The sequence below is a fragment of the Fusarium vanettenii genome (genome assembly GCF_000151355.1).
Source record: "Fusarium vanettenii 77-13-4 unplaced genomic scaffold NECHAsca_117_unmapped, whole genome shotgun sequence".
In the NCBI taxonomy this organism is placed as follows: Eukaryota; Fungi; Ascomycota; class Sordariomycetes; order Hypocreales; family Nectriaceae; genus Fusarium; species Fusarium vanettenii.
In genome coordinates this window covers 27,859-38,894 of record NW_003315773.1, presented here as the reverse complement: position 1 = coordinate 38,894, position 11,036 = coordinate 27,859, and the positions used below count along the sequence as shown (strand labels likewise).

The 11,036-nt window shown below is 39.6% G+C and overlaps 5 protein-coding genes across 5 annotated transcripts; 2 read left to right on the top strand and 3 right to left on the bottom strand.

The window, feature by feature from the left end:
* Window positions 1-2,929: 2,929 nt before the first annotated feature.
* Window positions 2,930-3,106, top strand: NECHADRAFT_56288 (uncharacterized protein; the record flags this gene model as incomplete). The annotated part of the gene is made up of 1 exon (XM_003039339.1): window positions 2,930-3,106. A coding segment is annotated over one exon (177 nt), but the record flags the coding sequence as incomplete, so codon positions are not given.
* Window positions 3,107-5,239: 2,133 nt separating this feature from the next.
* NECHADRAFT_18304 (uncharacterized protein) lies at window positions 5,240-5,578 on the bottom strand (the record flags this gene model as incomplete). The annotated part of the gene is made up of 2 exons (XM_003039331.1): window positions 5,240-5,349; window positions 5,410-5,578. Coding segments are annotated over 2 exons (279 nt in total), but the record flags the coding sequence as incomplete, so codon positions are not given.
* Window positions 5,579-6,850: 1,272 nt separating this feature from the next.
* On the bottom strand, window positions 6,851-7,644 carry NECHADRAFT_56315 (uncharacterized protein; the record flags this gene model as incomplete). The annotated part of the gene is made up of 2 exons (XM_003039330.1): window positions 6,851-7,168; window positions 7,219-7,644. The coding sequence occupies 2 exons, from the start codon at window positions 7,642-7,644 to the stop codon at window positions 6,851-6,853; spliced, it is 744 nt and encodes a 247-aa protein (XP_003039376.1).
* Window positions 7,645-8,336: 692 nt separating this feature from the next.
* NECHADRAFT_89273 (uncharacterized protein) lies at window positions 8,337-8,841 on the bottom strand (the record flags this gene model as incomplete). The annotated part of the gene is made up of 2 exons (XM_003039329.1): window positions 8,337-8,788; window positions 8,838-8,841. The coding sequence occupies 2 exons, from the start codon at window positions 8,839-8,841 to the stop codon at window positions 8,337-8,339; spliced, it is 456 nt and encodes a 151-aa protein (XP_003039375.1).
* Window positions 8,842-9,947: 1,106 nt separating this feature from the next.
* Window positions 9,948-10,319, top strand: NECHADRAFT_89272 (uncharacterized protein; the record flags this gene model as incomplete). The annotated part of the gene is made up of 1 exon (XM_003039338.1): window positions 9,948-10,319. One exon carries the CDS (start codon window positions 9,948-9,950, stop codon window positions 10,317-10,319), a length of 372 nt encoding a protein of 123 aa, XP_003039384.1.
* Between the last annotated feature and the right edge of the window lie 717 nt (window positions 10,320-11,036).

Sequence of the window (11,036 nt, the reverse complement as noted above, 5' to 3'; positions counted from 1 at the left end):
CTAGTATTATTATACTTAGTCTAGGCTATGCTAAGTATTTTAATTATTTAAAAAGCTATTTATAATTTATTATTAGCTTATATAAATCTTATTTATTTTTTACTTTTAAGGAATTATTATTATTATAATTAATAATAACTTTCTTTAATATTATATTATTTCTTATAATAAATCTTTTTAATATAATTTATCTTATAATAATATTAATATTTAAATCTATAATAATTATATTTCTTTTATTAGGTTACTTTAAGTTTTATAGGTCTTATATAGGTTCTATAGGATATATTATTTTATTAATATTACCCTTAGTTAATATTAAACCGAGGTTTTTAATAATTTTCTTTATTATTATAGGGATTCTAGAGTTTCTTTTAAGAGAATTATTAGTTATTAATCTTAATTACTTAGCCGATATAATTAATAAGGTTATTAGGCTAGTCTTCTTTATAATATTTAGTTTATATTTCTTTCTTAAGTTTATTAAAGAAAAAGGATATTAAGGGTTCTTAGTCTTAATTAAGCTTCGAGGCGAGCTAGAGGTACTTAGTGCTATATTTTAATATAGAGTAAGTTTATTAAAATGCCTTAATTTCTCTTTTTATTTAAGCCTTTTTATTTATTATTTTAAAAGCTTATTAAAGCGCGGCTTTAAAGGTTTTAAAGCTAGAATAGAGATTTATAGTCTAAGGCGAGTATTTATTAAGTAATTTAATAAGGTACTCCTTTATAATAGGTTTAAATTAGGCTATAGTATACTTAGTGAGATACCTTATAATATATTAGACCTTACTAGATATTATAATAAATTATATAGGGTAATAGAGTATAAATATATATAATTATATAAGGAATATTAATAACTTATATATAATATTATTAAACTTCTCTAGTTATTCTAGCTTTAAGATTTCTTTAATATCTTTACCTTTTATAATAATAATAATTATATTATTAATATTTTAGATATTCTCATAGTATTATTAGTTTTAAGCTTACTAAGTAATAGCTATATAATTAATAAGTCTTCTAAGTTCCTTTATTTTAATAATTATAATAATAACTTAGGCATAGAATTACTTAATTTCTTCGTTATTATTATTTATTTCCTTATTACTATTAGGGTTATTTTAAATAGGTATAATAAAGGTAAATAAATAATTAGTAGGTAAAACCTATTAATAGTTATTACTAAGAGTAGCCTAAGTAGCTATTATATTTAATATTATTTAAAGTAATATAAGTAATCTAATAAATAAGAGCTATTAATATATAATAAGAGGATATTTCCTAAGAGATAAACTAATTATATTAGTTTATATTAGCACTAGATTATATTATATAACCTTAAAGGTAATATAATATTATATTTAGTAATATACTTAAGGTATTAAGTATAATTAAGTTATATTAATAATTAAGATAGCTACTATAAAAGAAAGTATAAATAAATATAGTCTATATACTTAAGGGGTCTTTCTTAATTATTATCCTTAGGATATTAATTAGAGTAATTATATAAGTAATTATAAGTAATCACGAAGTAATTACCGTGATCGCTTAGGTTTTAATAGTAATTATATCCTGATTAGTAGGTAATAATGGGATCTTCCCTGGTTATATAATGAGTGTTTTGTTAGGTCGTGATAAGTATTATTTATTAGAAGTTATAAGGTAATATTATATTAATTTAATAAATTAAAAGCTATTTTATATTTTATATAATTTAGCTTCTTTTTTAATAATTAAGAAGATAAAAAAAAAAGTAATAATCCTTATAAGTAATAATAATAATAATAATAATAATAATAATAATAATAATAATAATAATAATAATAATAATAATAATAATAATAACATATATGATAAGCGAGTATTATAGACAAGCGAGTATTATAAAAATCCCTTACCTTATATCTTCTTTATTTAATTAATTAATTCTTAATTACCTAGTATATTAGGCTTTAATACTAAAGCTAGAATCCTTCTAGCTCTTTAAGCCCTCTAAAATAACTTAAAACTAAGTATCTAACGCGCCATAGCGATATATATAATTTATTATTATACCTTATATCACTAGTAATAAGGCATTTAGTCTCGACGCGATATTATCCCTAATTTATATAAGCTATCTAATCTAGAAAAAGATATCCTTATTTATTTTATCCTTAACCTAGATTCGCGAGGATTTCCCCTATAGCTATATAGTATTAAAGATATAGCTAATTAATTACTTACCGACTATAATATATTACTAATTAGCGTGCGCTAGGCTTATAACTTTATTAAGTAATACCTAGAGCTTAAGATATATTTTTTTTAGAAATATAATTACTAGAGAGCTAAGTATAAAGATCTAGCTATTATCTATAAGTAGTTTATGCTTATAGCGAATATAATCGCGAAGTATAATATCTAATTAGATAATCTCTATAACTTTAATAAGATTAGCTTTCTTATAGGTATAATTATAAGTAGAATAATTATTATAGGTTTAGAAAGGTATTTAAAGCTAAAATTAGTATAGCCTAGAAACCGGGAATAGATTATAGTAATCTAGGCGATTAATATAGAAGGCTAAGTAATCTAATTATTTATTATTAGCGTAGGCTAATATTACCTTACTAATTAATACTAAGATAATAACCTCCCGGGCGATTAAGCTATTATAATAACCTAAAATAGCTAGACCGATAATAAGACTAGTCTTAAATAGCTTAAGTACTTTAACCGGTATATAGCTAAGCGATTAAATAGTTATTATCGCCTCTTAATCCTTAATAGCTATAAAAGTTATTAGTCTATCGAATTTAAGAAATATTATAAGGAAAAGAAGATTATCTAGCTTTATATACTGCCTTATTCCTCTTATTTACTCTAGCCCCTTAATATTAGGTATTTTAGCGTATTAAAGCGAGCTTATAGCTAAGAAATAAAGTATCTAATTAAATACTTTATAACCTATGTTTTAAAGACTAAGTTCTTTCTAGCCTTCTATGCTATATATAAGGCTATTATAATAGAAAGAAATATTAGGGGGGCTTTTAAAGGAGCTAGCTTTATTCCCCTTAACCTAGAAGCTATAGTCTTAAAGCTTAATATATAGCTATAGACTCTAATGCCTACCGAGGAGGGGGTTAAACTTTTTACCCCTTAGGTCTTAAGGACCCCAAAGATTATACTTAAGGCTAGATCTTAGTTTAAATACCTTAAAAGATAAATTAAAAGGTATTATAATAGCTCCTTAGAGTTAATTATAGAGGCTATAAAGTCTCTTATAAAAGTAATAAAAGGAAATATATATAAGATTATATTATTAAAAGCTAAGGTTAAAGATCTTCGGGAGGTAAATAAGATACTTAGTTAGCACTAAAGAGTAAAAAGGACTTAGCTATAAAGAAGAGGGGTTATAATAATAGAGTAAGGAAGGCAAGTAATTAATTAAATGGATATTAATGCGTAGGTAATTGCGGAATTATCGAGAAGTAATAGTCGAGGAAGGTCAATTAGACCGGGCGTTTAGCGCTATAGAATATACGGCGAGCCTAGATATAATATAAGAACGTGCTAGGTAGTAATTAAGATATCTAAAGAAGAGTATAATAAATAGTTTTAATTAATTAGATAATTTATAATATTTTTATTATAGTATTCCTAAGGAGGGTTAGGATTTTTATAATACTCGCTTATCTATAATACTCGCTTATTATATATGTTAATAATAATAATAATATTATTATTATTATTAAGGTTATATTACTAATTAATTATAATTCTTATAGGTATTATATTTAAAGATAAAATATTAAGAGATTATAGCTTAAAAAGATAGAAAAATAAATAATTCTTTTATTTCTTATATAAAGGTTAAAGTAATTAAAATACCTATAAGAGGTTAGACTTTTATAATAATATAGCTAAATACAACTCTTTTATTACTATAGAAGTTTAATTAGGCTATTATATTAATATCGGGTTATAATATTATATTATGTTTGAGATCTATTCTTTATTATAATTATAGCCCGGCCCTTGATGGGTTAACTAAGCCTGAAGATCGTCGGAACCCAGGGGCCTTGGGTTAGTAGGTGTCTGAGGCTCTGACCTCTGTAACATGCTGGAGGTACTCTTGAGTCTCAAAATCAATGTAAGGCACCTGAGTTGCTAGTTTGTTTTTCAACTTCCTCGGGATTGGTCGGCTGATATGAAACATACCACAATAGAGATTTTATCATCGGGGTGGAACTTGGTTGACTTCCTCCAGCTCTCCCCTCGATACAAGCTCCCAGTTGTGCTCATGGCAGAGCTTTTGATGTTCTCTGTCTATGGCAGGCTTGTGTTTAGTAAGAGCTTTAGACCAAATCACTTGACGTTTTGGTGGCCATATACTTACACTCTTAGAGCCTAGGTCATTGTCCATCTCCTCTCCATCTATGGCCTTGTTTTTCAAGAAGTCTCCCGCCTGGACATCTGTTATTGGCAGCTCCACTAGTGATAGACTGTGCTGTCTCTTTAAACTTACATGCGGCATCCGTGTGAATATGTCATTTGCCCCCTTTCGCTGGGCTATGTTCCGGCTGAGGAATCTCCATGCCTCCTTCCTCCTCTCAGCTTGATCGTCGCCAGACACTGGCTCAGTGAGTCGCCACACAAGATCCTATGGTTGGCCGGTCAGTTCAGCAGGAATCAACACAAGCGGAGGCACATATTGTCACAAACCGTAATCCAGGACATCTGTTTCATGGGGTTAGCACCATCGCTTAAATATTTCCAAGATAAGGCTGACCTGGTTCACAGGGAGGTGAATCCACTTCCAGCATTGCCCATTCACCCTCCCCTTCACTGCCTCTTCGTCCTCCCCCTTATCCACCTCCCCGTCCGCCTGTAATTGCTCAAACACAAGTTTGGCGAATTCGTCCTCCAGTCTCGCCATCCGGCCTTCTTGGTGAAGAAGATCATGGACAGACACCGACCAACTCTGCGAATACGGTTTATCACTGTAATAGAAGCGGATGTTCATGTTGAACTTTTCGCAGACCTTCTGATGACCACGATCAATGTCGTTGTGTCCTGGTTTGCCAGTTGTATCGCCCGGGGCGTTGCCCCAGCACGTTGGCGCGTTAGTGGGAATGGCCTGGACTGCTCGAGCATCATTCGGATCCCATTCATTGATAGAACGGAGAAGCTTATTGAGCATTGCTTTGATGACGCCGTCGGGCAGATCTCGCACAAGATCTTGTGGTGTCTTGTCGTCAAAGTTGCGACACTCGCTATCGGCGCCGTGCTCCAGGAGAAGCTTCGACATCTCCATGTCCGCTTTCCGCACAGCATCGTGCAGTGGGCTATCACCTGTCGAATTACGGAATCAGTAAATGTGCTCAAGACGATATGGGACCTGGATGGGGTTACCGAAAACGTCCCTCGTGTTCACCTCAGCGCCATTGTCCAGCAAATGCTTCACCAAGGTGGTTGGGCGTGTTTTATCCGCAACTTTCGCTTCTTCCTCCTTCGGTCTCCAGACTAGGGTGTGCAACGGAGTGAGGTTCTGGCAATCGAGAGCGTCGACGGGGCTGCCGGCTTCGAGCAGATTTTGGGCGATTGCGGCAGCGTGGGGTCTAGTCGAGACATAATGTAGAGGAGTTCGGCCGAATTTGTCACATGCGTCAACCGCTCCTTTGTATCGTTGTGTGAGGTTTACTACAACCCGTTCGTAGTCCAGCTCCACAGCCTGATGCAGAACTGTTTCTTGCCGGTCGCCTACCTGATACGCCCACTCAAAACCCTCTCGCTCGATGAGATTGGCGGCTTGATTCTGGTTGCCGTCATCAAAAGCGCGGAGAACATTTAAAGTTCTGATGGAAACAAGGCGGGCGGGTGTTGCGAGCGCTTTCTCGACCCGCGTCTTTGGTTCATTTGCACGACTTCGATCAGGCGGCTTCTCACTAGGTGCGGCTGTTGTTGTCACGGTCGGTCCCTTCCCCCCCGACCAGCCTGGCGAAGTTGACATTGAGCGGTTAAGAGATCTGGGCGCTGGAATTTGGTGGTATGTTTAGAGCTTACGCAACTGATGCTTGCGGATTGAATTTAGGAATAAATCACATCAGTCGAAACGGGACTGGGAGTTTCTCCTCTAATATCGTCGCCGCCCCCGAGGAAGACGCCGCCCCCAAGAAAGAAAGCCCAGTGGCTGCACTTCAGCTGACCAGACACTGGGGGCCTCAATCAAGCATGGCCCAATCATTGTTAGCATTGAAGTGATGGAACCGCTCGGTATGAATTTCAACTGTGATTTGTCAATTTAAACAATAGGAGGGTAAAAGTGCACCCAACCAAAGAAACCATCACGCGCCTTCGTCACTCTAATTGTACGAGCTGAATTTAAGCGAGGTCGCATTGCTTACTCTCAGTGAGTTGTGGCTTGCTGCAGGCATGTCTTTCAGGATATCGATGACAAAAAGCAATTTGATGTTTTTCGGAAATGGGTTTCCATGCCGGCAAGTACCAAGACCATTGTTCTTTCTTACTGGGGCTGATGGCGTGTTTTGGAAGTGTCACCAAGTTCACAAAAGTGGCTGGTTTTCACTGTCAAGAGGCAGATCAGAGCATTGGACGTTTGTGGCAGACAAATGGCAATATAGTAAGATTATGATTTGAGATTGCTATTTTCAGACAATTCTCCCAAATCTTGCGTACCTATCTTATATTCGGGTTATTCCTCGGTGGTAACCTAGATAGGAGGTGGAATGTGACCCTTTGCCTTGTAATGGGAAGCCACAAACGTAAAACAGCAAAATATACTTCTTATTCTTAAAAGTCTTTTATATCAAGCACATCCTCGAAGAAAGAAGAATCAGACAAAGAACTGCTTAACCGTACCCGCGATGGCTCGGCTGTGCTTCTCGTCCAACTGAGGGCTATGACCACTTGCAATTGTAACAATGCGCGCATCAGCTGCCTGTGCCATTGCATGTTGCTGGTTAACCGGGATGACCTTGTCCTCCTCGCAAACGATATAGACCTTGGGAATGGCAAAGTCCCGTGCAATTACTTGGGTAGGTGTCTCAAGGCTAAGTCGGCTCTGGGGAGAAAGTTCAGGGAGGTCTTGACCCTCTTGTACTCCATAGAAAAGGGCCCTTCGAAAGCCAGCAGTAGTGGCAACATAGTCATTCTGGGGCGATTAGCGTTGTTTCTCCCACGGTTGACACGTATATGTCATACCTGTACATCAAATGCTTCCCCGTACTGAGAACCGTCAGGTTGAAAGAGAGAAAGCCCCTTCTGAGGGAGAACAAAGGCGGCGAAAGCGACGATTCCTTTGATTCCGCCTTTGAGATTCTTGAGTTCTCGCTCCTGGATGGTATGGCCTTGCAAGGACGACACGCCTGGGACGCCTCCATAGCTGTGCGTGACAAGAACCACCTCCCTCCCTGCATCTAGGTATGGGGCCATGGCTTCATGAATGACTTGGACATCGTCTAGATGCGTTTTCCCGGCAATTTCTTCTGGCGGACCCGAAGTGACATTGCGTGGAGTGACGACATCATAGAAACCGTCATCATGGAATGCCTGGACCAAGAGCTTGTAGTGTTCGGGGTGTTGCCAGGCCCCATGGACAAGGACAATAACAGGATACGGAGCCGACATGTTGGGAGGTGTATCAAAGTGAATCTAGCGGTTTGAAGAAGGGCTACTTCTCAACAACGGCGCATCACTCTTCTTAAAGAGGAGTCCTCCGTCCTGACGGGGGCACAGGGTCACCGACAACAGTCCTAGGCCAGTGATTCCTATTGGGTAACAAAGTTCGGAAAGGGGACACCATACGAAACCAGGCAATATTCGACCTTAACTAGACCTTTGAGTTTCGGCCATATGCACGTTGATGGAATCTTGCGGCAAAAGCGGCGAGGGCGATTTTGCCTGGGCATCGCCACATGGGTAGCGGCAAAAGCGGCGTTTGCGGCCTGATGTGAGAAACCCTGTACGTTCGAAGTTGTGGGCATTGTCGACGACGTGTCAAGTGAGGAGAAAACTGAGCAACGCCACTTCAGTCTCCATGAACGATTACAGGAATAGCTAGACTCACCGTTTTCAACTAGGAAAATCCCATCATCATCCAGTATGTATGCTCATGCAGCACCTACATGACAGAGGCAAAATGTGCGAATCAGGCCCTGAAGTCCTGAAGTTGTGGAGCGAAGAACGTTTCACTGGAGAAAGATACATGGAGAAGAGATCGAAAAATGGAATCTTCATTCGCCATTTAAGTAGGTTTGTGGCTATTATCCAAGAGAACATTCCAATCTTCAACTGTATTGAAGGCCGATACCCTCGAAAGCCTATCGATCTCTGTGATCATACTCGTTAATCGACGCCACGCTGTGGAACTTGAAGGTGTACCATTCCTCAATCTTCTCAATCAGTCCATCTTCGTTGCGGACAATCAGTTCAACCACGCCTGGGAACCAAAAAGGCCGCCCAGTTGCCTTGATGCCAGGAAGATCATTAACAAAGATGCCCGTGTTTACCGTTTTGAAGACGAACCGGCTCTTAAAGTTAGCGAGCGACTCTTCCACCCAAATGTGTTCTTCCTTGACGGAAAAATCTGGAATAGAGCCTTTCCAGATTTCAGTATGGCTTTTGAGTCCTTCGTGGCCAGTTCGACTGATTTGGAAAGCGTGGTCGATATACACCACGTCGCGGGTGTGCAACTTGACCCAATCTGACTGATCGGACGCCGACCATCCGTCAGTCCACCGGGAGATGATCAATCTGGCCTTGTCCGAGATAGCTAAAAACTCATTAACATGATAGAACTTGGCTCGAACGCGTTAACTAACCCATGATGAGCAAGCGTTGGTCTGAGCTTGGCCTTAGAGCAGGATTGAGAAGTTAGTTCTGAGGGTAAGTCTATGGAAACCGCAGGGCACTTCTCACAGTGATGACAGGGGATGGGCCAAAAATGTGGACAACGGGTCTCGACGCTTAATTATAACAACTTAGTTAGGGCAGATCTGGCGTGTTGTGTTGCGTCACCACGTTCAAACGCCGGATGCCGAAGGTTACATGGAGCGCCGACATTACATGGCGAGCACAGCCTGGGCCGAGGCATCCGGATTAAGCCATTATATCAGAAGCTGGGAGTAATCAGTCTTCACTCTTGCTGTCGGTCCGGCGACCGAAAGATTTAGAGTTTGGCCCTGGTTGCATCGTGTGACAAAAGGTCCAGGGTCCTGGTTCCTGGCTGAACAGTATCACCACCAAGAAGTAAGAGTGACAATCCTTTACCTTGACTAACGGTCCGGCAGCCGGAGCACATGATAACCCTCGGGTTCCTGTAGTTGCCCACCCAATCGTAGTCAAGCCACCTCTCTCAATGTCACATATATCTCAATTCGACCATGGCCTCTCACAACAGGGTGTTTTCGCAAGTGTCAATACAAGATCGGCCAGGTATTCTAACAACGACTGCATCAAACCTTCGTCTTCTTTGCAGGATGGGGCTTTTTATCCCTCATTTGCCTCTTTCTAACCGCCCCCGAGACTGCAGGGTTGTCACGGGGCTACACTGACGCTCTATTTGAGTACCCTTGACAATAGATTCGCAGCAAGGCAAGCCACCACCGAAACACATGGGCTGACTCTAACTCTGACACCGACCCTGGCTTTGAAATACTGATTTCGTATCTTAAAGTAGCAACCCGATGGAGTTGATGGGGTTGATGGGGCTGATAGAGCTAATTTCACTTTAATTAGTTTTTGCAACGCTTTGTCCGCTTTAGAGCGAAGATTGAGAAGTTATTTCGAACAAGGTTTAACCTCCGCTTAGTTATCAGGTCTAGATGTAGTCATAACATGATTGCTGTCGAGTACTATATTGCATAGGAAGATACCCTTTCTTATCACTCTGCAACCAACATTATCAACTTTCTACTCGACGATATCAAATCATGAAGATCTCTTTTGCCTTTCTTTTTGCTCTCCCGGCTACTCTGGCACGCCAGCAGCCCCCGACAGAGCTGCGAAGCTACACCTTGGCCACTGTCAATGCAACCAACCAATATGTTCAGATTTGGAAGAAACACATTGAGTCATTGAAACAGTTCAACATCACCACAAGAGCCGTTTGGACGCCCGAAGGCAATGATAAGCAAGTCATGGCCCTAGTTCAATACGCGATCGGCGACGACCCTGCCGATGTCGGCGCAGCGTACATGGCTAGTGAAGCTTTCACCAACGACATGGTTGGCTTCAACTTCAGCAACTTTGAGAGTGTTGTTTCAACTGTGTTGGACCCGACTTCGTTCTCTCCAGTTCTTTGAGTATGGTATCACGGTGGAGACTAGAAGTCATGGGGAGGTGGACTGGCACCATACTTGAGATTGCCCCGTTCCTTTGTTTTTCCTGTTCATTCTTGTTTCTGCTCTCCACGATGGACCTACCCTCAAATCGAAGCGTCGAGCAAATGTATATAGGCCAAAGAGGGGATTGAATCGATCTATTTGACAAGCTAGATGGGGATTACGTACTGCCACACTACGCTATTTTCACACAAAACACAGTCTGCCAAGACACTTTGGATAACTAGCTCTAAGAGAAAGGCCACGTTGCCGCCTGAAAAGGAAGGTCGTGATAGCCTCAAGCGAGAACACAAGTCATACACATGATGACTAAGCGGCATGCGCACCTCAAGGTCATCAAACGCTGAGCGTCTTAGCCAGGCAGGCATGACGTGGCCTACCTTGACGGTGTAAACTAGGTACCAGACACATAGAAGGGATTTTACATGATAAAAGAGCGTGAGTCTCACGGTGGGTTCCCGAGAGGCACGTAGAGGCAGGTGTGGCCCTGGGATCTTCTATGAAACCAGAGGGCCCCCGGGTTCGCCACCAATATTAAAGACGTTCCAGGCCTATGTATTGGCATGGGGTCTGTTTAACGCACCCATCAACGGGAGTATTTACGCAGAATGTATCCAAAAAACGAGCAGTTCATGTTGACGACGGTTGCTATACTTGGGTCAGTGGATTTTCTTGCTG